The sequence below is a fragment of the Leucoraja erinacea genome, chromosome 29 (genome assembly GCF_028641065.1).
Source record: "Leucoraja erinacea ecotype New England chromosome 29, Leri_hhj_1, whole genome shotgun sequence".
In the NCBI taxonomy this organism is placed as follows: Eukaryota; Metazoa; Chordata; class Chondrichthyes; order Rajiformes; family Rajidae; genus Leucoraja; species Leucoraja erinaceus.
This window is the reverse complement of record NC_073405.1, coordinates 13490030-13517915: the sequence shown is the minus strand read 5'-3', so window position 1 is coordinate 13517915 and position 27886 is coordinate 13490030. Positions and strand designations below refer to the sequence as shown.

The following is a 27886-nucleotide window of genomic DNA, read 5'->3' as shown; positions in this document are numbered from 1 at the left end:
TGGTGGTGAAATTGATGAAGTCCATGAGTTCTGCATGGGTGCAGGAGGTAGCACCGATGCAGTCATCAATGTAATGAAGATAGAGTTCGGGGATAGGGCCAGTGTACGCCTGGAACAGGTATTGTTCAACGGACCCTATAAAGAGGCAGGCATAGCTGGGGCCTATGCAGGTGCCCATAGCTATGCCTTGGAATTGGAGGAAGTGGGAGGAGTCAAAGGAGAAGTTGTTGAGGGCGAGGACCAGCTCCAATAGGCAGAGTAGAGAGTTACTAGAGGAAAATTGGATGGTTCTGCCGTCGAGTAAGAAATGGAGGGCTTTAACGCCTTCCTGATGGGGGATGGAGGTGTAGAGTGACTGAACGTCCATAGTAAATATGGGGGCTCGGAAAGTGGAAGTCATTGAAGAGACGAAGGGCATGTGAGGTATCTTGCACATAGGTCTGGGGAGATTGGACTGGGGGGGGGGGGGAGATAGGGTGGTGTCGAGGTACGTGGATATCATTTCCATGGGACAGGAGCAGGCAGAAACAATGGGTCTGCCAGGGCAGTTGTGTTTGTGGATTTTGGGGAGAAGGTAAAAACGAGCTGCGCTGGTCTGGGAAACGATAAGGTTGGGGGCTGTGGAAGGCAGACAGCCATTAAGTGATGAAATCAGTAATTGTGATTGAGATTAAGGCTTGGTGCTCATCGGTTAGGTCACAGTTGGACTAATATGTGCAATGCGAATCAGAGTAATACAGCATGGAAACACCTTCTTTACCACCCTATCCACTCAGGTCACACATTTATGAAACTATGTACCTGTGAACCTAGTTCTCATGTTCTACAGCACACCTCAGGGTCTACCATTTACTGCGCAAATCCAGCCCAGGTATGTCCTACCACAATGAAACACCTCTCATTTATCTCAATTAAACTGTCTGCCGTTCCTTTGCCCATTGGCCCAGTGACCCATTGTAATCGCAGATAACCTTCTTCATTCTCCACTATACCACTTATTTTAGTGTTGTCCGCAAGCATAGGCCCCATTCCGCTACCCTCGGTTTCCTACCATTGAAGACAATTTTGTACCCAATTGAAGGTTAGATCGCATATGATCCGAGCTTCCAGATCGGGCTACGATGCAGTAACTTGTCAAAGACCTTGTTAAAGTCCACATAAACAAAGTTCTATTGCCATTTTCAATCTTCTTGATTACCTCGTTAAAAAACTCAATTTGGAGAGATTAAAAAATCTCAAATTAATGAGACAATTCTGACCACCAAAGGATATGCATTGTCGAAGGTGCAGAGGACATTCAACAGGAATTCATTATGGAACATTTTAATTATACGAGACAAATAAGCTGGGTTTGATTGCTTTGAAGGGAAAGGAGGTTGAGCAGTTACCCAACTGATATATAATTAAGAGGGGCATAGAAAGGGCAGACAGTGAGAAACATTTCTATTTCGCAGTCATGTCTATATCCAGGGTTAGGTTTAAGGTAAGAGGCAGGAGTTTTTGAGAAGAACGGATAATTATTTTTTTCATCCCAGCTGTGGTTGAAATCTTGAATATATTGCCGGAGTGGATGGCTTCAAAAGTTCTGGGCCGAATGCTGAAAAATAGGATTAGTATAGACAGGTACTTGATGACCAGCATAGACACAATGAGCCAAAGGGCCCGTTTCCAAATGATATGATTCTATGATTTAATGAGCTGCTAAATTTCAGCTTTTGTAAGCCGTTTCAGATCATAATGATTGGGCAACAGATTAATAAACCCTATTAAATAGCCTACTGACCACAAAGTTGACATGGGTTTTAATGCATGAAACGTTTCACTTTATTCTTGCAATTGTTAAGTGAAACCAACTGGCAAATCACAAGAGGGAAAGATTTAGAAATCGCAGTAGACTACTAGCTGAAAGATCTTAGCCAAATTGCTATTCTGTTTCAATAGGTCGAGTCATTAGAAGAACAGCATCAGCACTGATGTCATTAATCCGCAGAGTGTAGAGAAGATTTACAAGATCTTCTTCAAGATGCAGGACTCGAGGGCCTGAGCTGTACAGAAAGGTTAGGCAGTCTAGAACTTTATTGTGCAGGAAAGAACTGCAGATGCTGGTTTAATCGAAGGTAGACACAAAATTCTGGAGTAACTCAGCGGGACAGGCAGCATCTCTGGAGAGAAGAAATATGTGACGTTTTGAGTTGAGATCCTTTTCAGAATTTATTCCTTGGAATGCAGGAGAATGGGTGATCATATAATGTATAAAATCATGTGGGGGGGGGTTAACGTACACACACAGCCTTCTATCCACGGCAGAACCAGAGGACAAAAGGTTTCGGAGGGCATGAGAAGGGCAAAACTTAATAGGATCCGGGGGAATACTGGAGGGTGGTGGGTATACGGAACAAACTGCCAGAGGTGGTGGTTGAGGCAGGTACTACTGCAGCATTTAAAAGACACTTGGACAGGTACATGGATAGGAATGGTTTAGCAAGCCAAAGACAGGCAAATGGGACTAGTTTAGATGGGACATCTTGACCGACACGGACGAGTTGGGCTGAAGGGTGTATTTCCTTGCTGTATGACTCCACGAATACATGGACTGTTTGGTTCAAGGACAGAACCCACCAAGGTTTTCACACAACGCAGACTTAAAAAAAACCCAACCATATTGCCTAAAAGTAAACTACATGTTAAAATAGCCAAAGTGCTGGAGTAAGTCCCGCTGAGTTACTCCATTACTTGGTGCCTGTTTTTGTTAACCAGCATCGGCAGTTTCTATTCATTAAAAAACACTTTACTAGGGACAAGGATGCAGTCCATAGAACAAGTTACCTTTTCCCCCAGAAGATTATTCTGTAAAATGAACACACAGGTCACAGCAGGCCCAAAAGCAGCTGACTGGAAAGCAACAGGTGACAGTTGTCAAAAAACAACCATGGCACCAGTGCAGGACATGGAATATGTCATATTAACCTGAACTATTTGAAACTGCTACATAATTTGGTATTTGTTCAACAGCATTCCGGCTTAGTTTAAACATATTTCCGAAAGCAAGTTTAACATTCTCCCCTCACCCCCAATATACTGTTAGGTATAACATGGACTTGGAAAGACAATGTTAACGTTTTCCCCAAGAGGGACCATTTCAGAATCCAATATTATCCCACATCTGTAAGTGCGTGATGCACACGTACGCGATTACATCAAGCTTGTATTTTTAATTAAATTTTCAGGACTTGGGTTTCACTGGTAAGATTAGATTTAATTGCCTATTCCTCACCTTTCTTGAAGTGGTTTGGTGAGCCATTAAATAAATGGACATAGAGCAGGATCTTCTGCCAAAAATCTGTGCCAAACATGACGCCAAATTTAAACTGCCTATCTGCCTGCATATGGCCCATATCCCTCCATTCCCTGTCTGTTCATATGCTTGTCTAAATGCCTTAAATGCTGCTATTATATTTCCTTGCACAATCTCCACTGGCAGTGCACTCTGTGAAATAAACTTGCCATGCACATCTACGTAGGCCCTCTCGTATTTGACAATTCTACCCTGGCCACAGATAGGATAGGATCCTATCGATGTCGCTCATAATTTTATAATCCTCTAGCATGTCACCCTCTGACATTCTAGAGAAAATAATCCAAGTTTTTCCAACCATTTCTTATAGCTTGTAGAAACCAGGAACTGCAGATGTTAACACACAAAAGGACATTAGTGCCAGAGAAACTTTGTAGGTCAGACAGCATCCCTGGAGAACATGGACCTGTTGATTTACTCCAGCACTGAGACTACTGCGGTGAATTGCACAGAACTGAACAATACTGTAGGAACTGCATGCGGTGCTCCAACTATGGTCTAAGAAATTGTGCGCGGTTCTAGCAGGAAAACAGTAGTGGCCTTGGTTAATAAAGAATTGCATTCTGAATGGATATTCTGAAACATCACTTAATATCCTTTATATAGTGAATTATCTTGCCTGATTGCAAATCCCAGGAGAGAACAAATGCCCAACTTTATGCAAGACCAAAGACCACAAATTGCAAACTGCAAGCATGCAAAAACCACATAGGACAACAGTAAACTCAAATCACAATAATCTTACAAGACCGAAACTACTTCAGATGACTGAGAGCAACAAATTTGAATAGGTTCACCACTGAAACACGAGTCACATCAAAAATTCCAGTCGGATGGCTTAAAAATTTGTGATCACTAGGCTAGACAAAGCAAGTTTGGTCCTTAACCTTAGCATACAAACAGTTGTACACGACATCAATTTTACTTTACTTCCCTGGTAACTATAGAACCAGGGAACTGATAAAGAACTGAGCACAAAAGCAACAGATACAAGAACGTTCATCAAGATCTGTGACACATTGTCACACATATCTCTTTGGCGTAAGCAGCTAACAATATGAAAGGACTCATGTAAAAAACACGCGATTGAGCAACTATTTCTGAAGTCAATGTACGTGTACAGGCAGAACGAGCTAAATAGATGGTTCTAATCATTATTTTTCACAAAACAAATTATTGATAAATGCTTTTCAAATAAAACGCCTCATCATTTATCCATTTTCAAAATGACAGACATATAAAAATATGAGGATGTTAAATTTTAATGAATATATCACATAAGAATTCAGTTTCCAGGTATATCAAATAAAAATGTTTTGATATGCAATTCACAGAAAAATGTAGGCGTGCTATAGCAGAGAGACATTTAATTACCAGTTGATGTCTCGATTAGAGGATATTAGCTACAAGGAGAGGTTGGACAGATTTAGATTGTTTAGATTTAGATTAGAAATATCAGAGGTTGATGGGAGACCTGAAAGATGTATATAAAATAATGAGAGGCATAAATAGTGTCAGAACTTTTTTTCCCCAGGATGGAAATATTAAATATAAAGGGCATAGGTTTAAAGTGAGAGGAATAGAATTTAAAGATGATGTGCATGGCAAGTGTTTTTTTTTTACCCATAGAGGGTGGTGAGTGCCTGGAACACATTGCCGGGGGTGGTAGTATGGATATGCAGGGAAGGGAGGGATATAGATTATGTGCAGGCATATAAGAGTTGATCTTGGCATCATGTTTGACACAGACATTGTGGACCTAAGGGTCTGTTCATGTGCTGTTCTAAAACAGAACCATCAAGAAATTCTAATATCTAGCAAGAGAATTAAAATAAATCTGGGCAATAGTGAATAAGTGCTAGTGTTTATAACCAGTGCACTGTGGGCTGTTGGTTCACATTTAATCAACGTAGAATTCCACATAGTTGTGCTCAGAATGGGAAGAGCTTGCTTTTGTCACAATAAATGGAATATTTGCCATCTCCCTCCTCCATTCTCACATATGCGAGAAAATACTGGAAAGAAAGGGCCAGACCACATCCCTAGTGATACTGGGTGACACAGTCGGGACACAAGACAAAGGCAAAAAACATATACTTAATTTTACCATGAGTGTTTTTCTCAGTTCTCTTAAAATATGCCAACTTCCCTCCATCACCCAAATCACAACAAAAAATTAGCACTAGTATTTTCTCTATATATTTTTCTGGATTGTTCAAACCTACCATAGGATTAGCCTAACAGTGCCTTGGCCTGTGCACTCACTGATTATCTAAATCATGCCTTCGATTCTCTTTCAGTTTTCTACCATTAATCCCAAATCAGGAAATAGCCCCGATTCCAGCACCTAACCCAGGCCATCACCTTCAATGGAGCATTAAAGGAGTGCCACATTGACCGAGAAAACAATAGTTAAAAGGAGAAACATTAAACTTGGGACCTGCCCACTCGTTTTGGAGAAAGTACAGTGGAAATACATAATTTATTTACTCAGTACAGGACATTAAATTAAGATGCTGTCCCAATATATCCAATATGGACTGCATAGGATTCTCCTATTTCTCCTCCTCCCCTGATCAGGCCAGAATGCATATAAACTGGTGGTGGTCCTATTACTACCACCAAAGAATAGCTGTCACCAAAGCCTTTACAACAAACCCTAGCCCCAAACTAACTGACAGTAAAGGACAGAGATTGGTCCCTTGTTATCGTCTTCTTATACTAACTATTTGGATGAGAATGAATGTGGCACGATTAGCAAATTTGCAGGCGACACAAAAGCTGGTGGTATTGTGGAGAGTGTTGAAGATTATCTAATAGTATAACAGGATCTAGATCAAACAGAAAAGGTGACCAAGAATGGCTGATGGAATACATTTGGGAAGTTAAAGCAGGGCAGGACATTGAATAACCGGCAGGCCCTGGAGAGTATTGTAGAACAGAGACACATAGGGGTGCAAGAACATACTTATAAAATACTTCCCAGGTAGATACAGTGCAGAAGGAGGTGTTTGGCTTCATCAGTCAAGGCACTGAGCACAAGAGATGGGATGTCATGTTACAACTATATTGATGAGACGGTAATTGGAGTGTTGTGCCCAGTTCGCCAGCTACAGCAAGGCATTTATCAAGCTGGAAAGGATGTGAAAAAGATTTACAATTATGTTGCCTGGACAGATAGTTTGAGTAAGCTGGTGTTGTTTTACCTGGGCATAGAAGGTTGCGGGGTGACCTTACAGAAGTACATAACATCATGACAGGTATAGATAAGGTGAATGATCAGAGTCTTTTTCCCAGGATTGGTTAGTCTAAAACTAGAGGGCACAGGTGTGAGGGGAAGGATTGAAAGGGGACTCCAGAAGCAGGTTTTTCTACACAGAGGGAAGTGGATCTATGGAATATATCCAAGCATGACAGCCAGAGGCATCAGCGAATCATTTGATTAGCTGAAAAGGTTCTTGGCTGCAACCTCACCCCCCCCCCCACATTGACGAACTGTGCACTGCAAGGGCCAGGAAGCGAGCGGGTAAGACCATCTCTGATCTCTCTCACCCTGGCCACAAACTCTTTGAAGCACATCCCTCTGCAAGGCGACTCCGGACCGTCAAAGCCGCCACAGCCAGACATAAAAACTGCTTTTTTCCACGAGCAGTAGTTCTACTCAATAACCAAAAGTCTGTAGATTCCTTGTGCTCTGGAATTTTATTTCATTCACATGTTTAAACTATAATGTTTTATTCTTAATGTTTTAATGTTTTATTCTTAATGGTTTACTATGTCATGTTGTTACTTGCAAGCGGAGCACCAAGGCAAATTCCTTGTATGTGTACATACTTGACCAATATATTTATTCATTCATATGGAATGAACTGCCAGAGGAATTGCTAGATGCAAGTACTATTACAATGTTTAAAAGACATTTAAACCGGTACATGGATAAGAAGTTTAGAGCGATAAGGGCCAATTGTATGCAAATTGCCCAAGCTCAGGTAAGCATTTGGGCAGAAAGGCCAGATTCTGTGCTGTAAAACTCTATGACTGAGACATGTAACACGGAGGCATTTGCTGGCATTTCAGCAAAACAAAAATCAATTTCTCCAGCTCCATTCTGACCACTTTCCAAATGATCACAAATATTCAATTATACTTCTGAAGGTGATAACTTGAGGGAACTCCTAACCCATATACTCTCATGGGCAGTTACATTTTATGTCTGTCCTCCAATGCAAATTGCACGTTTACAAATGCATGTGAAAAACGTCTCACTACGCAGGCATTATCAAACAGACATCACAGGGAGTCATTTTTACACCTTCAATAGTGGAGACACAAACACATAGACCTATGCTTATGGTAAACTATCAAAATAGACCAGATTTTAAAACTTTTTTTACCCTGCCTTGCTCTGATCACACATCTCTCTTCAATGCAGAATACTCACCATTTAACATATGTGTTTCAGGGATGTTTGTTCCTGAACAGAATGCCAATCTACTGTCTCTTTTCCCAGGTGAGAGAGTTTATTTGCTATCTGCACCAGACATGAACCAGAACAATAAAATTCCTACTTGTTGCACATAAGACACAACAATGATAAATATATAATAAATTATCAGTTCTCAGTGCAACAGGCCATAATAGTACAAAAACCAAAGTACATAGAGCATAACAATGTATGTTGAGTGTAGTAGTGGAATGGTTATGCCGGTTGCTGATACAAGGTTGCAATTAGGGCTGTCCAGGGCGATTCAAGAATTCAATGCTTGGAAGGGAAGAAGCTGTTCTTGCACCTAGAGGTAACAATTCTCACACTCTTGTATCTTCTTCACAATAGTAGCAGCAAGCAGAGAGTGTGGCCAGGATGGTGTCGATGTTTGATTAATTAGATGCCTTCTTGAGGCAGCGTCCTCTATGGTGGGGAAGTCAGTGACCATGAACAGTGACCACCACTTTCTCCATCCTCTATATTTGAATGTTCAAATTGTGAACCAGGGCCTGATGCAACCAGTCAGTATGGGCTCTACCGTACACATATACAAGATGTACACTTGTACAGAGTATTTAGAAACATGCCAAATTTTCTCAAACATCTAAGCAGAGGAATTGCATCAATGTGCTGTGCTCAAGACAGATCACTTATGTACAACCAGATACTTCAAATTGTTGACACTCTCCATCGCTGTCCTGTTGACAAAGGATAGTACATGGTGTTTCTGCTTTCCCTTCCTGAAATGAACAACTTCTTGGTCTTGCTAACGTTGAGACCAAGATTATTGTTCTGGCATCACAACCGGATTGTCGATCTCCCTCCTGTACTGACTCCTGATTACCCATGATTCGTTCAACAACAGTGGCAAGGTTGGGTTGGAGTGATTAAAAATATTCCTTCAGGCTATTCACTTTTTAAAAAATCTTTCTTAACCCAATAACTGACCCAAGACTCCGATCAATACAAATTCTAACAACACTGCTAAATTCAAAATCATTGATCATTTATCTCGTGGCTATTTACACAATCTTGCAATATTTGGTGTACAGCAAAAACTGCATTCTGATGAGTAAATGTTTGGCTGAATCACATTGACATAATACAAGACCCGTGAAACTTTCCTTCATTACTCCTCTACATTGAATAAGGATAGGAAAAAAAACAACTTATATTTCTCAATTGGGAAAGGATACCCATTTTTATGACAATAACAGGGATGTCTGAGGGAAGGGTAAAACTGCCTGGGGAGGGAAAACGGGAGAGAGCAGAGTGCTGAGGGAGGGAGAGCAAGGTGGTAGAAAGTCAAGAGGGAGAGGAAAGGGGCAGAGAGGAGTAGGATGGTGAAGAAAGTGCCAGGTCTGGGCAGAGGAAGGGGTGGGCTGAAGGGGCAAACGGGGGAGCGGGAAAGGGGGCAGAGTGAGCGTTGGGACAGGGGGCAGAGGGGGTGATAGGCAGGAACCTCTCCTTGTCATCGTCACTTTGAGCTCCTAGATCCCACTATGATGCCACCCCCTCCGCCCCACCGACTGCCTCCTCACCGCCTTCTCGAGATGCGAACGGGCCTGGTCCGTGTTCTTGGTGTGGTGGTACAAGACGCTGCCCAGCTGGAGGTGGGTGCGGGCCTCGATGCGCTGCGACGGCTTGAACTGGAAGATGGCCTGCAGGCAGTGCACGCACAGCTTGATCTTGGGCGGGCTGGCCGTCCGGAAGTTCTCGGCAAAGCCGAGAAGGGCCAGATACCAGGCATCTGTGTACTGAGGCTGCTGCTGCGGGGGCTGAGGCTGCGGCTGCGCCTGGGGTTGCTGCTGCTGAGGGCCGCTAGCGCCAACCGCCGCCATCTTACCCGCATCCGCGACAAACATCGCGAGAGGTGGGGCCGGTCCGAGAGTGGACCCGGGGGCGGGGCCTGGGATCCCGGTGACGTCATGGGGAGCAGCACCTGAGGTCAACGTGGGTGCAACCAACCCATGGCTGCACTGCTGCTGTGCATGGGGTAGGGTTATGATGCAGGATTAGGGTTATGATGCAGGATTAGGTTTATGATTGGTACCTGCAACAAGGTATAGTGCAGAGCTTTGTTTGCCTGCATGCATGCTAATTAGAACACACTACGCATAAATACACTCAAGCCAAACTAAAGTGCAATACGTAGAGCAAAGGAAAAGATACAAAGTTCAAAATAGTCATAGAGTCTTCCGGCACAGTAACAGGCCCATTGGCCTAAGTTGCCCATGGCGACCAAGATGCTCCATCTACACTAGTCCCACCATTTCCCTCTAAACCTCTCCAACTGTGGTCTTATTGATATTGTGCACAGTTCATACAGTTCTAGCAGGACATGTGGGATCTGTTGGTATTGCCTGATAAAGAATAATATGATGAATGGATGTTCCAAAACATCAGTTTGTAAAAACTTAGTCCTGACCCACAATGTCACCTATACTTGTTCTGTATACATAAGCTGGAGAGGGTGCAAAAAATAGTTCACAAATTTGTTACTAGGCTTGAGTTATGAGGGGTAACCTTATAAAGGTTTATAAAATCACGAGTGGTGTAGATAGGATGAATGGCCACAGCATAATGAAAGTGGGTAACGGTAAATATTATGAGGAAGGAGAAGGTACACAAAAATGCTGGAGAAACTCAGCGGGTGCAGCAGCATCTATGGAGCAAAGGAAATAGGTGTTATGAGGAAGGAGGGTGTCTTAGGGTACGTAGAAGGTCTCGCAAGACTATATTTTGGACTAAAGACAATCAAGAATTGCAGGAATTGGGCATGACATAAAATTAAGAGTCAACAGTGTTTAATTGTTGTATGTACAGGCAACAGACAATTACATTCTTCCTTGCTACAGCTTTACGACAGCTATTAACTCAATAATACGCAAATACGTCTACGATAATTAACAATACAAGAAGGTAATAATCAAGACTACCAGTTTACCAGACGATAATAGTGCACAACCTGCATCCATAGTGCAACCAAAACAAAGTTCATTGTAGATTATAGTTGCTGAGGTAGGGTTATGATTAGTTTTGTGCAGTGTTCAAGAGCGTGATGGTTCCGATCACACGTGTTTTTTTTTATGAATGGTGAAGTAGCCTCGACAGTTACAGCGTCTACTTCTGCTACTGTTTTTTTTGCATCCTGAATATCATGCACCATCACAGAAATACTTCACAGACTTACTGCATTCCCAGGATACTCACCACTTTCAGCCACATACTGAGGACAAGTAAAACACAGAACACTTAATCTATATATTGAGTCTGAAGACGAGTCCTGACCCAAATCATTATTCATCCATGTCCTCTAGAGATGCTGACTGACCCATTTTGTTACTCTTGCACTTTGTATTTCTATGTTAGATCACACATCTGCTGTTCCTTGTGGTTCCACCTATTCCATATATTTTTATATTATTAATCATTCTTTGTAGAACCTCACCACAATAATAAAACAATTAAGGCAGTAAAGTTGGAAAGAATGCAGAGAAGATTCACAACTATATTGCCAGGACTTGAGGGGCTAAACTATAGGGAGAGGTTGGGCAGGCTAAGACTTTATTCCTTGCTGTGCAGGAGGATGCAAAGTGATTTTGTAGAGGTGTATAAAATCATGAGGCATGGAGATGGAGCATCTTGAGAATGACCTCAGTTGCGAACAGAAGGTACTAATTGAAACCAGTGTGTAGAAGATCCTTGGATCTGTGAACAGTAAGAATTTTTGAATGCAAAATCTTGATCACAGAGTGTGAAAACAATAGACAATAGGTGCAGGAGTAGGCTATTCGGCCCTTCGAGCCAGCACCGCCATTCAATGTGGCGGAAACAGAATCAATAAAAACTTTCAAAGTGAAAGTGGATGGGCATTTCAGTGAAGATAGTTTCCAGAGCCATTGACAAGAGTTAGGGAAAGGATTAAATATTGTTCACCAGAACTTGGTTTATCACACATTTATTTATCCATTCTCCAAAATTTGTGTTTCCATAACATGATTGTCAAGGAAACAATTTTATGGTCAACAGGATGAAATGGTTTGCAAATGGAGCAAGAATCAGTGAACAATACAAGACCAGAAAGGTTGAACTCAATTCCTGCTCCAGTTGCACACTAACCTGCTGGCAGCGCCTGATTGACAGCCCGCTTAGCAACTGTCGACGGGGGGGCAGGACTTCCGGATAGCCAAGCTTGGTTGCACATCAGGCCCGGAAGTGGAATCCGGCGGGGGGGAGATGGCGGCCATCAAGGTGAGGCAGGACCTGCCACCTCCCGGGGGCTATGGGCCCGTGGATTACAAGCGGAACATCCCCCGTAGAGGCCCCTCAGGTAAGGCGGGAGGGCGAGGACTACCGCCGCTCGGAGACCTGCGATGTCGGCAAAGCACTGACAATTTGGGAGACGAAGGTCATAGAGTCACTGAAACAGGCCCTTCGGCCCCACTTGCCTATACCGACCAAGATAATACATTTAAATGGTTATTTCTTACTGTTCACCGATCTTTTATGCATTGGTTTCAATGAGTGCCTTCTGTTTTATGTCAGTAATTAGAATAAGGTCTTTCTCAAGATGCCCCATCTACACTAGTCCTACCCGTCCACGTTTGGCCCATATTTCTCAAGAAACATTTCGTATCCTTGTACCTGCCCAAATATATTTTACATGTTGTTACAGTGCTTTCCTCAACTATCCTCCCACATTGTCCTCGGATATATCTGATTTGGCCCAGGGGATTTATCTAACCTCATGCACCTTAGGACGATCTGCACCTCCTCAACAGTAATAGGGTGATTTCACGAAAGGTCACTGGAGCGTAGATCCGCACCCACGTGACCGAAAATCTCAACTGGAGTACATGTTATACATCGGTACATGTTAGTGAATGGGAAAACACGCACTTTCCCACCCGTTAAAAACATGGAAAACGGCCGATATTTGAGCTGACATTTTCTGTGCTAGTCGAGGTGACCGTGAAGCACAGCGACCTAAATTTTCAGGCAAAAAAAAAAGATAGAAAGTAAGGTAATTACAAGAGGGAACTGAAGGTGGAAAAACAGCGGAAGTGCTTAGCAGACATTTGCCGTGGAGATTTAAAGATCCAAAATATCGGGAATTATCACGTTTGCTCGCTGAATTTCATCAAAAGTAAGGCTTTATTAACTTACTTTTGATGAAATTCAGCGAGCAAACGCGATAATTCCCGATATTTTGCACCTTTAAATCTCCACGGCAAATGTCTGCTAAGCACTTCCGTTGTTTTTCCACCTTCAGTTCCTTCTTGTAATTACCTTACTTTCTATCTTTTTTTTTGCCTGAAAATGTAGGTCGCTGTGCTTCACGGCCACCCAGACTAGCACAGAAAATTTCAGCTCCAATATCGTCCGTTTTCCATGTTTTTAACGGGTGGGAAAGTGCGTGTTTTCCCATTCACTAACATGTACCGATGTATAACATGTACTCCAGTTGAGATTTTCGGTCACGTGGGTGCGGATCTACGCTCCAGTGACCTTTCGTGAAATCTCCCTATATGGACTGTCAGCAAGACATCTCCCTTAACCGACCAAAGTTTCCCAGAATTTATATATTTCTCCACGGTAAAAATAAAGGATAAATACTCATTGAGGAACTTGCCCATCTCGTTCGGCACCACACAGAGATGACCACTTTGGTTTCTGATGCGTGATATTCTCTATCATCACCCTCTTTCCCTTAATGTACATAAAATCTCTTGGGATTTTCTTTAATATTATCTGCTACAGCTATCTCCTGCTGCCTTTTTGCCTTCCTGATTTCTTTCTTAAGTATGCTCCTCACTTCCTGAATCTCCTCCAAGGATACACTTGATCCCAGCTGCCTGTACCCATCACATGTTTCCTCCTTTTTTTTTGAGCGGAACCTAATTTTCTCGTCATTCAAGCTTCCTTTCACCCGCCTACGTTGCCCTTTAAAAGCATCCCACTTTTCAGACGTTCCTTTGCCCGCAAACAACCTTCTTTGGTCAGACTGCACCGAGTGTTGTGAGCAGTTTTGGGTTCCTTATCTGAGGAGAGATGTGCTGCCGATTATTGGGTTAATGTATGATGAGTGTTTGATGGTTCTGGGCCTGTACTCAGTGGAGTTTAAAAGGATGGGATGGGGGGGGGGGGGGGACACGACGACGAATGATGAAAGGCCTGTATGGGGTGAATATGGAGAGAATGTTTCCATAGTGGGAGAGTGTGGGACCGGAGGGCACAGCCTCAGAATAAAAGAATGTATCTTTAGAAAGGAGATGAGGAGGATTCTATATAGCCAGAGGCTGGTTAATCTATGGAATTCATTGCCACAGAGGCCAGAGGTCTTTGGGTATTTTTAAAGCAGAGGTTGATAGGTTCTTGATTAATAAGGGTGTCAAAGGTTATGGGGCAGGAGAATGGGGTTGAGAGGGGGAAAAAAATTGCCTACATGGCCTAAAACACAGCAGCACCAATGCCTCTCGAGACAAAGCCTCACAGTTACTCTTCATACTGCATTTACACCTCCATACGGCCGCACCGAGTGGAGGGGAGGGGGGGGGGGGGGGGGAAACGAACAAACGGATTGGAGGAGGGGTGGAAGGGGGAGGGAGAAGAACAGTGGGGGAAGAGTAGAAGATTCAAGAGTTTATTGTCATGTGTCCCTGTTAGGACAATGACATTCTTGCTTTGCTTCAGCACAACAGAACATAGTAGGCATGACTACAGAACAGATCAGTGTCCATATACCATTATATAAATATATACACACATGAATAAATAAACTGATAAAGTGCAAATAAACAGATAATGGGCTATTAATGTTCAGAAGTAGCTATTCCTGAACCTGGTCGTTGCAGTCTTCAGGCACCTGTACCTTCTACCTGAAGGTAGAGGGGAGATGAGTGTGGGGCCTCGATGACACTGCCAACCTTTTTTAGGCAGCGGCTGTGATATATCCCCTTGATGGAAGGGAGGTCAGAGCCGATGATGGAATGGGCAGTGTTTACTATTTTTTCTAGTCTTTAGAGGGGGAGGGAGTGTGGGACTGAAGGTAAGGGGCTGGAACTGCCATCAGTAATCTAACCATTTTGATTTCCCTTCCCCTACTGACCCCTTTCTATGCTGGGCTGCCTCCATTGCCAGTGGGGCCGCATGCAAACTGGAGGAACAGAACTACATATTCCACTTGGCTAACTTAGAATCTAACAGTATGAATATTGAATTTTAGGAAGAATTGACAACAACAAACAATGTGACACGGTAATACACTGTACTGGTAGATCTAGAGACCTGGGTTCGATCCTGATCTCGGGTGCTGTCCATGTGGAGTTTAATGTTCTCCCTGTGACCGTGTGGGTTTCATCTTGGTGTTCCGGTTTCCTACCACTTCCCAAAGATGTGTGGGTTTGTAGATTAATTGGACTCTGAATTGCCCCTGGTGTAGGGATTGATTTGAAAGCGGGATGACACGTGTGTGTGTGTTCGTGTTCTATTGTAGTTCAGAGCCTATGAGGTTGTACTGTTTCCATGCTGTATATGCAAACCTCCCTCCCTCTCCTTCGTCCCACCTGAATGTATGCTCAGTTCTCCCCCCCACCCCGGATCTTTCCAGCTGCATTCCTTCCTCTGTTTTCACAATTCATACTCTTATCTCCTATCTCACCCTTTTGGTCATTTCATCTCTCGATTTTGTCCAATCATTTGTCTGTCAAATCCCCTTTACCTCTATCCACCTATCACTTGCCAGGCTTTGTCCCATCCCCAGCTCTGTTACAGTTTTCTCCCCCACTCCAATCAGCCTGAGGAAGAGTTTTCTCCCCCCCACCCTCTGACCACCCACCACTCCTCCACACCAACCCCCACCCCCCCCCCCCCCCCCCCCCCCACACATCGCCCCATCCCCAGTCCCCCACCTGCCTGCCTCTGGCCCCAACTCCCACCCCTGCCGGGTGTTCACCATCCCCCCCCGACCTCCCCCTCTCCCACACCCAACGGTCTGTCCTCCGCAGAGGTCTTACCTTTGTCCCCCTCCGTCCCCATCTCAATGTGTTCCGCGCCCACCATGACTTGGAGCGCTTCTACCGTCGCCTCCGCCTCACAGCGCACTTCCATGGGAAGGAATCCTCGCCCCGCAATGATAACCCCTTTTCCCCGTCTCCAACGCACCCCCTCCTCGTGGAACCCCCCTCGTAACGTCCCGGCTCTGGAACTCTTTATCCAGAACTGCCGCCGCGACGTCAACCGCCTCAACTTCTCTACTCCCTTGTCTCACTCTAATCTTTCCCCCTCTGAACGCACTGCCATTGAATCACTCTGCAAAAACCCAGATTGGGTCATCAAACCAGCTGACAAGGGAGGTGCCGTGGTAGTCTGGCGCATCGACCTCTACAAAGCTGAGGCCACGCGCCAACTCTCGCACACCTCCTCCTACTTACCCTTGGACCATGACCCCACTGACAAGCACCAGGCCACCATTTCTAGAACCATCACCGACTTCATCAAATCCCACGCCCTGCCCGACCAAGCTACCAACCTCATCGTTCCCCAGCCCCGCATGGCCCGTTTTTACCTTCTCCCCAAAGTCCACAAACCCGGCTCTCCCGGCAGACCCATTGTCTCTGCGTGTTCGTGCCCCACCGAACTCATCTCCACATACCTTGACTCCATCCTATCCCCCTTGGTCAAATCCCTTCCCACCTATGTTCTAGACACCTCAGACACTCTCCGCCGCCTCCACGCATTCCACTCTCTAGGCCCTCACCCCCTCATCTTCACCATGGATGTCAAGTCACTATACACCTCCATCCCCCACCAGGATGGCCTCAAAGCCCTCCGGTTCTTCCTCGACCAGAGGAGCAACCTATACCCAGCCACTGACACTCCTCCGCTTAGCGGAGTTGGTCATCACCCTCAACAACTTTACATTTAACTCCTCCCATTTCCTCCAAACACAAGGCGTAGCTATGGGCACACGCATAGGCCCCTAGCTACGCCTGCCTCTTTGTCGGGTACGTTGAACAATCCTTGTTCAACACGTACCAGGGCCCCATCCCCGACCTCTACCTCTGTTACATTGACGACTGCTTTGGGGCCACCTCCTGCACCTACACACAACTGACTGACTTCATCCACTTCACTACCAACTTCCACCCGGCACTCTAATACACCTGGACCATTTCCGACAATTCCCTACCATTCCTTGACCTCACCATCTCCATCGCAGGGGACAGACTCCTGACCGACATACATTACAAACCCACCGACTCACATGGCTATCTGGACTACACGTCTTCCCACCCTGCCCCCTGTAAAGACTCCATCCCCTACTCCCAATTCCTCCGCCTACGCCGCATCTGTTCCCAGGATGAGACATTCCATACCAGGGCATCGGAAATGTCCTCGTTCTTCAGGGAACGGGGATTCCCCTCCGCCACCATAGATGAAGCTCACACCAGGGTCTCATCCATACCCCGTAGCACTGCTCTCTCTCCCCATCCCCGCACTCGCAACAAGGGCAGAGTCCCTCTGGTCCTCACCTTTCACCCCACCAGCCGGCAAATACAACACATAATCCTCCGCCATTTCCGCCACCTCCAACGTGACCCCACCACTCGCCACATCTTCCCATCTCCCCCCATGTCTGCCTTCCGCAAAGACCGCTCCCTCCGCAACTCCCTTGTCAATTCTTCCCTTCCCTCCCGCACCACCCCCTCCCCGGGCACTTTCCGTTGCAACCGCAAGAAATGCAGCACCTGTCCCTTCACCTTCCCCCCCTCGACTCCATTCAAGGTCCCAAGCAATCATTCCAGGTGCGACAAAGGTTTCACCTGCATCTCCTCCAAACTCATCTACTGCATCCGCTGCTCTAGATGTCAGCTGATTTACATCGGGGAGACTAAGCGTAGGTTGGGCGATCGTTTCGCCGAACACCTCCGCTCAGTCCGCAATAACCAACCTGACCTCCCGGTGGCTCAGCACTTCAACTCCCCCTCCCATTCCCAATCCGACCTGTCTGTCCTGGGTCTCCTCCATTGCCAGAGTGAGCAACAGCGGAAATTGGAGGAACAGCACCTCATATTCCGCCTGGGGACCTTGCGTCCGGATGGCATTAACATTGAATTCTCCCAATTTTGCTAGCCCTTGCTGTCTCCTCCCCTTCGTTAACCCTCTAGCCGTCTCCTCCCACCCTCCCATCCGCCCGCCCTCGGGCTCCTCCTCCTCCCCTTTTCCTTCCTTCTCCCCCCCCACCCCCCGTCAGTCTGAAGAAGGATTTCGGCCCGAAACGTCGCCTATTTCCTTCGCTCCATAGATGCTGCTGCACCCGCTGAGTTTCTCCAGCAATTTTGTGTAGCCTGAAGAAGAGTCCTGACCCGAAACATAATCTATCCATGTACTCCAGAGATGCACCCTGACCCGCTGAGTTACTCCAGCACTTTGTGTGTTTTTTCTGCCACCAATAACAATAGCTGTGAAATTATTGGACAAGACAGTCATTCATGGATGCCTCTCTAGAAACAAAAGCTTATCATCTTTGCCTATATTGGCGCCGTATTTCTACCTCCAATCCAGCAGCAAGGTGGGTGATTATTAAAGCAGATGGGATACTGCAGATGCTGGAATCTTGAACAAAATACAAATTGCTGGATTTACTCAGTGGGTTAGGCAACATCTGTGGAGGGAATGGACAGACAACATTTCAGGTCAGGACCCTTCTTCAGAGTCAAGAAAGGTCCCAATCTGAAATGTAATCTGTCCATTTCCCTCCACAGATCCTGCTGACCTGAAAGATTCGGTATGGAAACAAGCACTTTGGCCCGCCGAGTCCACATTTCACATAGATCACATGTTCACACTCGTTCGATGTTATCCCATTTTTTCATGCACACCCTACACTTCTAGGAGCCACTAACAGAGCCTAATTGACCTACAAACCCGCAGGCCTTTGGGAATCTCCCACGGTCATGGGTATGTGCAAACATCTTGTTGGCAGTACCCAAGGTCAGGATTGAACCCAGTTCTCTGGTGCAGTGAGACAGCAGGTCTACCAGCTGCACCACTGTGCTGCCCCGAGTTCTCCAGTTCTTTGCTTCTTCACGATTTCTAAATCTGAAGTAGCCTCTGACCTGAGGATGTACTATCACACCCACAGGAGTGGTAAATTCTAACACCCCAATCGCAAACAGTAAGCTGATTAAGTAGAGGAAATGAGTTTCTCCAGCATTTTTGTGTACCTTCGATTTTCGATTTTGTGTACCTTCGATTTTCGATTTTCCAGCATCTGCAGTTCCTTCTTAAACAAAGTAGAAGAAATGTTTTGGTTCACCTTTGTACAGACGTATTTCACGACGTATTTTTAGCAAGAAATTACAAGACATTTATGTTTGTGTTTGTAGGTTACAGCATGTTTGGGATTGGAATCGGAATTTTAATGTTTGGCTACTGGAGGCTCTTCAAGTGGAACAGAGAGCGGCGGTATGTCTCCTTTCCCCGCTATCCCAGCTCACCCGATTCCATAACTCCGGGCGTGTGACTTCTCAGTTTAATTAAAACAGTTTGACGTTTCATTCTCGGGTGTTTTCTTTACCACTGTATTCCATAATATCTATGGGACGGATTTAGAATGGCTCTCCACTGAAGTGAAGACCCAGGTTTGATCTTTTGTTCTGTGCAGTTTGACGATCAGCCACTGTCCTGGAACACGCATTACTTTGAAAACAAATTCCGGAATAACATAGAATAGTACCACACAGGAAAAAACAGGCCCTTCAGCCCACAATGTCTGTGAAAAACATGATGCCAAGTTAAACCAATCTCTTGTGGACAGATGAGACGAAGATTAACTTATATCAGAGTGATGGCAAAGTATGGAAGAGAGAAGGAACTGCCCAAGATCCAAAGCATGCCATCTCATCTGTGAAACACAATGGTGGGGGTGTTATGGCCTGGGGATATACGGCTGTTGAAGGTACTGGCTCACTTATCATTGTTGATACAACTGCTGATGGTAGTAGCATAATGAATTCTGAACTGTACAGACACATCCTATCTGCTAAAGTTCAAACAAATGCCTCAAAACGCATTGGCCAGCTTGCTACAGCAAGCCAATGATCCCAAACATACTACTAAAGCAACAAAGGAGTTTTTCCAACGCTAAAAAATAGTAAATTCTGAGTGGCCAAGTCAGTCACCAAATCTGAACCAAATTGAACATGCCTTCATATGCTGAAGAGAAAACTGAAGGACTAGCCCCCAAAACAAGCATAAGCTAAATATGGCTGCAATACAGGCCTGGCAGAGCATCACCAGAGAAGACACCCAGCAACAGGTGATGTCCATGAATCGCAGACTTCAGGCAGTCATTGCATGCAAAGGATATGCAACAAAATACTAAACATGACTACTTTCATTTTCCCAAGACATTTGCTGTGTCCCAAACATTATGGTGCCCTGAAATGGGGAGACTATGTATAAACACAGCTGTAATTTCTACATGGTGAATAAATAAATGATAGGTCTTTGTCTCAAACATCATGGAGGGCACTGTAAAAGCCTCTTAAAAGCCACTATTGTATCTGCCTCCACCATCATCCCTGGCAGAGCGTTCCAAGCAACACCACTCCACTAAAAAATCCTGCCTTGCAAATCTTCTTTAAAGTTTGTCCCAATCTCCTTAAAGCTATGGCCTCTTGTCCTTGACATTGGCAACACAAGCATTTGGAAAGTGAAAGATTGTATGGTTTTGTTAGTGAATATATTGCAATCTGTGAGCATTACTTGTTTCAATTTGAGAAAATGATGTGTCAAACAATGATACGATTAGTATTCCAACAGTGATTCCCTCACCGTCAGAGATACCGAGTTCCTACTGGCTGCATTCAGACGGCTCAAGGTGTTGTGTTCAGATGGTGAACACCGGAATCGCAGAGATGAAGTTCAGATAATCTGCAACATTGTGCACTTTTTGCCTTGTAAAATACAGTACATGGAATACCTCCGAAATCCATAAAGCATCCTTCTTCTCAGGAAAGATCAAGTTGCTGAATTATGTGCTATATAATTGGAAATTTTGCTAAACCTTCTTAAAAAATGGACAAAAAAGCCTTAGAGGCAGCTAGACACAAAGCTGGAGTAACACAGCGGGTCAGACAGCATCTCTAGGTGAAGCTTCGGGTCGAGATGCTTCAGACAGAGTCATGGGGAAGGCAAACGAGAGATTATAGGCGGTGATGCAGAGATGTATAACAAATTCTCCAGAGATGCTGTCTGAGCCGCTGTGTAACTCCAGCTTTTTGTGTCTATCTTTGGTTTAAACCAGCATTGGCAGTTGCTTCCTACACGAGGCAGAGGAAGAGTGTTCTTTTTAAATGCAGCAAGTTATTGTGATCTAGAATGCGGTGCCAGAAATAGAGTGGGATGGGGAAGGGGGTGGTGGAAGCAGAGGTGATGTGAATGTCAGGTCTTTAATTATCATTGAACACAGAACAGTGACATTCTTACTTGCAGCAGTTTTAACAGGTCTACAAGCACAATACACATACATAACATAGAACAAACAAAAGTACAATAAATTAATATCGCCAATACCAAAAATAAAACTTGAAAGTCCTCTGTTGTAAAATGCTGAGAATTCAAACCTCCCAAAACCCTCTGGACATTTGTTTCTGGGCTGTCCATTCATTGAGCATTCTCTAGTCAGTGACACAGTGAAGCTCTGCCCTCTGGTGGAGATCAGCAGAACAGCTACCTATGCATTAACAAGACGTGAGTAAGGGGATGCCTTTGAATCTTCTCAACCATTCATCAGGATCAAGACTAAGTTTCAGATTCAGCTCCGCATGAGCTGGCTCTGGGAGCTCCAGTTTCCTCACTTTCCAAAGACGGGCTGATAATTCTCATCTGTAATTTGCTCCTTGGTGTTAATAATGACTAATAGAATGAAAGGGAAGGTTGAGAAAGTGTAAGTTGTAAGGATGCATGGAAATAAGGAAGGGGTTATGGGACTAATGAGATTGCCCTGGGGCGTTAGCTTGGATCTGATGAACCAAACAACCTCCTGTGTCATTAAGATATTCCAACACTCCAATTCCCTTTATTCCATGAATATCTTCAACAAAATTAGTGATTGGCTCCACAGCCCTCCTGACTAGGGAATTGTGAAGATGAACTGCTCTGAAGATATTCCTTCCCTCAGTCCTACACGACCTACTTATTTTCTAACCGCTTTGTTCTATATTCCTCTACTGGGGAGACATCCCCTGCACCCATCTTGTTGAGCCTTTGAAGGATTTTGTGCTTCTTCTGAACTCTCGAGACTAAAGATGTCTGTAGCAAGTATCTCTGTTTTGGAAAGACCAAGGGTAACTGGATGCAGTCTTCCCCAAGCCCAATATATAATATATAATTTACTAGTTGAAATCATCTGGTAGTGTAGGCTAATGTCCGTTTGACCCCGTCACCTGTGTGTTAACTTTCAATAATTTGTGCACAAGGTTCCAAGGTGAGCATCAACCTTACCTAATCTGTCGCCATTTTACAAATCTGCCCCACTGTTTTGTGCAAAGTGTTGGATCTCATTTTCCCCCAAAGTATTTCACCCGCTATACTCTTGCGCACACAATTGTCCATAATCATGCTGGAGCCTTTTATATCCTCTTCTTTACTCTGAGAGTATCAGCAAACTTGGAAGCTGTGCTAATAATAGGTGCAGGGGTAGGCCATTCGGCCATTCGAGCCAGCACCGCCATTCAATGTGATCATGGCTGATCATCCACAATCAGTACCCCGTTCCTGCCCTCTCCCCATATCCTCTGACTCTGCTACCTTTAAGAACCCTATCTAGCTCTCTCTTGACAGTATCCAGAAAACCGCCCTCCACCTCCCTCTCAGGCAGATAAGTCCACAGGCTCACAACTCTGTGTGAAAAATAAGACATAGGAACAGAATTAGGCCATTCAGCCCATTAAGTCTGCTCCGCGATTCAATTGTGGATGATTTCCCTCTCAACCTCATTCTCCTGCCTTCTCCCCATAACCTTTGGCTCCATTACAAATTAAGAACGTTTCAATCTCTGCTTTAAAAATTCTCAATGACTTGGTCTCCATGTGTGTAAGAATGACTCAGTCTCCACCATCCATTTGAGTGTCCAAACCCACCAATGTGCCATCTGTGGCAATGGGTTCCACTGATTCACCAGCCTCTTTTAAAAAAAGTCTTCCCCATCTCCGTTCTCAAGGTAATTCCTTTTATTCGGAAGCTGTGCCCTCTGGCCCTAGATTCTCCCATTACTGGAAACATCCTCCCCACATTAACTCTATCTACACCTTTCATTATTCTTTACCAATGTTTGTACCATATGGTAGCTAATTTGATGCTTCCATTAATCTGTTTTAGTTCATCTCCTTTGCAGACCTGTGCAATAAGCTTTGTTTACAGATTTCCCATTTAATACGATAATTTTTTCTTTCCCCCACAGACGGCTCCAAATTGAAGACCTCGAAGCCCGTGTAGCCTTGCTACCTCTGCTGCATGCTGAACAGGACAGGAGGCAAGTTGGGGGCTCTGTTGCAAAGAAGTATTGTCACAAGTTAGAGCGAGTTAGTATGCAGTCAGATCTCCAAAACAGCAAAACCAAAATATTACACAAACACAAGGTCAGGGCTAAAGTGTGAATTTGGAGAATTGCGGGATGTAAAATGTTTATTCAATCCTTTTTCGTTCATACGCTATACATGGAATGAGCAACAGTCAGGGGCTGCACACTTGTAAATCTTGCATTTGAGCACAAGAATTAAGATGTAGTCTGTTTACCTCTCAAGCCTCTGCTATTTAATCTGACATAGCTTGGTAATTTTGGACATTACAACCAGAGCTCTAGTCTCCAAATCAGGAGGTCATTGATTCCTGTTTCTTCCAGAAACTTTAGTGCAATAACTGAAGCCCAAAGCAGTGGATGAAACAATGGACTAAAAGCCTATTTCACGGCTTCATCCATGCCTTCACACGTTCCTTCGAAGGTAAATGTAAAAGCAGTGACTGAAAAGAATTAGACAAGTCCTGGCCAGGTGACAACACTCAGGTGATTGTCAGTTTGTTCAGGCACTTTGCTGTGTGCCAATTGTATGCTGCGACTTTATTCCATTCACAGAATGCAGGCATCGTTGGCATTTATTGTCTGTCCTCACTTGCGCCAGAACTGAGGCAGCTACAGTGCCCTCCATAATGTTTGGGACAAAGACCCATCATTTATTTATTGCGTCTGTACTCCACAATTTGAGATTCGTAATAGGAAGAAATCACATGTGGTTAAAGTGCACGTTATCAGATTTTAATAAAGGCCATATCTATACATTTTGGTTTCACCATGTAGAAATTACAGAAGTGTTTATACATAGTTCCCCCATTTCAGGGAACCATGTGTGAGACACAGCAATGTCATGTAAATGAAAGAAGTCATGTTTAATATTTTGTTGAATATCCTTTGGATGCAATGACTGCTTGAAGTCTGTGATTCATGGACATCACCAGTTGCTGGGTGTCTTCTCTGGTGATGCTCTGCCAGGCCTGTATTGCAGCCCTCTTTAGCTTATGCTTGTTTTGGGGGCTAGTCCCCTTCAGTTTACTCTTCAGCATATAAAAGACATGCTCAATTGGGTTCAGATCGGGTGATTGACTTGGCCACTCAATAATTGACCAATTTTTAGCTTTGAACATTTTATTTGATGCTTTAGCAGTATGTTTGGGATCATTGTCTTGCTGTAGAATGAACTGCTGGACAATGAGTTTTGAGGCATTTGTTTGAACTTGAGCAGATAGGGTGTGTCTATACACTTCAGAATTAATTATGCTACTATCAAGTGAGCCAGTACCTTCAGCAGCCATACATGTCCAGGCCATAACACCCCCACCACTGTTTCACAGATGAGGTGGTAAGCTTTTGATCTTGGTTCCTTCTCTCCTCCATACTTTGCTCTTGCCATTACTCTGATCTAAGTAAATCTTCGTCTCATCTGTCCACAAGACCTTTTTCCAGAACTGTGGTTGCTCTTTTAAGTATGTTTATAATATGTATAAACATAGCTGTAATTTCTACATGGTGAGACCAAAATGTATAAAAATGGCCTTTAATAAAATCTGACAGTGTGCACTTTAACCACATGTGATTTTTTTCTATTACGAATCTCAAATTGTGGAATACAGAGGCAAATAAATAAATGATGGGTCTTTGTCCCAAACATTATGGAGGGCACTATAAAGGCAGAATCACGTTGCTGAGTTGGGACTTCCAAATGGATGGCAGTATTTCTTGTAAACGCTGGTATTTCAATTATTCAGATTTAATTACTGAAGTTTAAATATTGCAGCTGTTAAATGATTTGAATGCGTCTCTGGATCAATGATCTGAACATTTGGATGCTAACCAAGTAATAATCACTATGCTGCCTGATCTTAGGGAGTTGTCTGGAAAGCAGTGTAGGTGCAAGTCTTTACAGTGAGTAAAGCTGTGTGAGGGAACGGGGCGGGGGGAGGCTCAAGTTACATGGAAGGCCGCGAGAAGACGGGTTACGTTTTTTAATTGATGAAGTGCTTTGACAGGGTGAAGAATTAGTTCTTTTTGGAAGACTAAACTTAAAAACCCTAGATTAATGTGAGGATGGGCATGAACGAATAACAAATGCTGTGAGGGATTGGTTGAGGTTGAGACTTCAGTATTTTAAGGGGGGAAAATTGGTCAAAGTGAAAAGAGAGAGAGCTATCAGAGGGCACTGGGTTTGTTCAGAGAGCAGGTGTGGATTTCTGAACTATGAATTTCCCAGGGGTTTGTTCCATTGAGGGCTCCATATTTCAGAATGACCTTTCAACCTCCAGATGAAAATAAATTACAAGCACATGTCTGTAAATAAGTCCTTCCTCACTGTAATTTTGTCATTCGTTTCTTTGACGTCTCCCTTTGCAGGTTTCTTCGTTTACTGAGGGAGAACCTCGAGGAGGAAGCAAAAATTATGAAGGATGTTCCAGACTGGAAGGTAAACCTGCCCAGTTCATGTCTTTACTTATTTTGTGATACTAATGCCCGTCCCACTTAGGAAACCTGAACGGAAACCTCTGGAGACTTTGCGCCCCACCCAAGGTTTCCGTGCGGTTTCCGGAGGTTTTTGTCAGTCTCCCTACCAGCTTCCACTATCTACAACCTCCGGCAACCACCTGCAACCTCCGGGAACCGCACGGAAACCTTGGGTGGGGCGCAAAGCCTCCAGAGGTTTCCGTTCAGGTTTCCTAAGTGGGGCAGGGGCATTACACTCTGGGTGGGGTAACATGTTAGCCTGATCCTTGGACCTGCCAAGGTTGCTGCATCTTCTGCTGTACAGATAAAGTAAGGGCGAGTGGCTCTCATCTGGTCCCCAGAGAGCTTGGGCCAACAGCAATAACAAGGAACTTCAGATGCTCGTTTAGAACAAAGAAAGGCACACAATGTTGGGGAGGGATTACGGGCAATGTTGTACAGATGCTGTACTGGTTTGTGTTAAGGTTGGGTTGGAGTGTAAAGGGACAATCACATTGGTAGGTTGGGAGTCAATTGCACTTTGCCATCACCTCTCTGAGAATTGAATGAACCAGTGGACAGACTCACGGGATCATAACATAACTTGTATCCTTGCCCAGCACAGCAGCAAAAGCAGGCAGACAGACCCTCTGGCTCACTCCACCATTGTTAGATTACAGCTGGGGTCAGAGGCATATCCATTCACCTGCCTCTGATACAAACCACAGGGCACCCGTACCCTCCAATCATCTCAATCTCCCTCATCACAGCTGAGTGACTGAGAGAATTCCATGGCTTTACTTTGTTCCAACTCCAGTTTGATGACTGCCTCTTTCTCGAGGTTTCCTCACCTAGGGAAATGGTTTTTGCATACCACCCCCGTTAACATTTTAATTATAATTATAAGATGCAATCTATGGTCTTATTTTACCAGTTAAACCCTGGGAATATTCTGTGAATTTATTTGAACCATAAGTCTCCCCACTACCAGAGTTCCAAAGTGGCTTTGGTGGAGTGGAATCTTCGCATTGAAGAATGGTGCCAACCTCAAACATCATCCATCTATTCTTTCCACATATACTGCCTGACCCGCCGAGTTACTCCAGCACTTTGTTTTGCTCAAGATTCCAGCATCTGCACTCTCTTGTGTCTACATTTAAATTGGGAGTGACAATGGGGAGATGTGCTTGATTGCAGCAGTGGTTTAACAGCATCTCTCATTGCAGGTGGGCGAGAGCGTTTACCACTCCAATCGGTGGATCCATCCCCCAGTGGAGGAACTGTTTAACCTCCGACCTCGGGAAGAGTACGTCCGTGAGAAGTATGGGTTCCAGTGGTATGTGTGAGCATGGTGAGAGGAGAGCGGGACCTCAACCAGGGATTCGGCCTTTGTCTGTAGCCGATTCCCTGCGTAAAATCTCCTGTTCCGAGTGTAATATTGTTAATAAAATGTGTATATTTGGGAGGTTGCGTTTTTATTTTAAGAATCAGTTTCACAAGTCTAAAGTCAAGAAAGAGTTATGCCCTTCACAAGCTCAGAACTGCTTTACACCCAGTGAAGTACTTTTGCACTCTGTTATCAAGTACATAGAACAGTACAGCACAAGCCCTTTGGCCCACAACATCTGTGTTAAACATGCCTCTACCTTCAACGAAAATAAACCCAGTCTATAAAATCTCTTCACAATTGAAATACTCCACCCTGTACAACATTCCGGTGAATCTCTTCTGGGTCCTTCCCGGTTGCAATCATGAACTTCCTATAGTGCAGCAACTAGGACCGAACACACTCTGCCCAGTTGTTACCCAGTCACTGCTTTAGAATATTTTCCCATGGCATCCTGCTTAATGAAAGCAAACATCTCATTTGCCCTGTCCACCACTCTACCTATCTGTGCAATGATCTTCAGACATCCTTAGATATGTATTGAAGGGACCCTTTGTTTCTCAATCAATTCATTATATTGGTTATAACACTTAGCAATATTAAATGCCATCTGCCATT

The 27886-nt window shown here is 44.4% G+C and overlaps 2 protein-coding genes across 2 annotated transcripts in view; one reads left to right on the top strand and one right to left on the bottom strand.

Annotated features, from left to right (window-relative positions):
- Positions 1 to 9735, bottom strand: part of mau2 (MAU2 sister chromatid cohesion factor) — a 54689-nt gene extending 44954 nt beyond the window's left edge. Inside the window, exon 1 of the mRNA XM_055658648.1 lies at positions 9383 to 9735. Within this exon, the coding sequence (XP_055514623.1) occupies positions 9383 to 9706 (324 nt within the window). The 5' untranslated portion in view covers positions 9707 to 9735. The remainder of the gene's footprint in view (positions 1 to 9382) is intronic.
- Positions 9736 to 12019: 2284 nt separating this feature from the next.
- Positions 12020 to 27344, top strand: ndufa13 (NADH:ubiquinone oxidoreductase subunit A13). Its single transcript, XM_055658647.1, has 5 exons — positions 12020 to 12174; positions 19235 to 19313; positions 23314 to 23385; positions 25795 to 25864; positions 27108 to 27344. Exons 1-5 carry the CDS (start codon positions 12081 to 12083, stop codon positions 27225 to 27227), a joined length of 435 nt encoding a protein of 144 aa, XP_055514622.1. The 5' UTR covers positions 12020 to 12080; the 3' UTR covers positions 27228 to 27344.
- The last annotated feature ends 542 nt before the right edge of the window (positions 27345 to 27886 follow it).

What these genes read in the sequence shown, in the direction of transcription:
- ndufa13 (XM_055658647.1), top strand. Translation starts at nt 12,081, where the DNA reads ATGGCGGCCATCAAGGTGAGGCAGGACCTGCCACCTCCCGGGGGCTAT. An exon ending in AAGTGGAACAGAGAGCGGCG is followed by an intron (nt 19,314 to 23,313) that starts GTATGTCTCCTT and finishes TTTCCCCCACAG; the next exon opens with ACGGCTCCAAATTGAAGACC. An exon ending in AGGATGTTCCAGACTGGAAG is followed by an intron (nt 25,865 to 27,107) that starts GTAAACCTGCCC and finishes CTCTCATTGCAG; the next exon opens with GTGGGCGAGAGCGTTTACCA.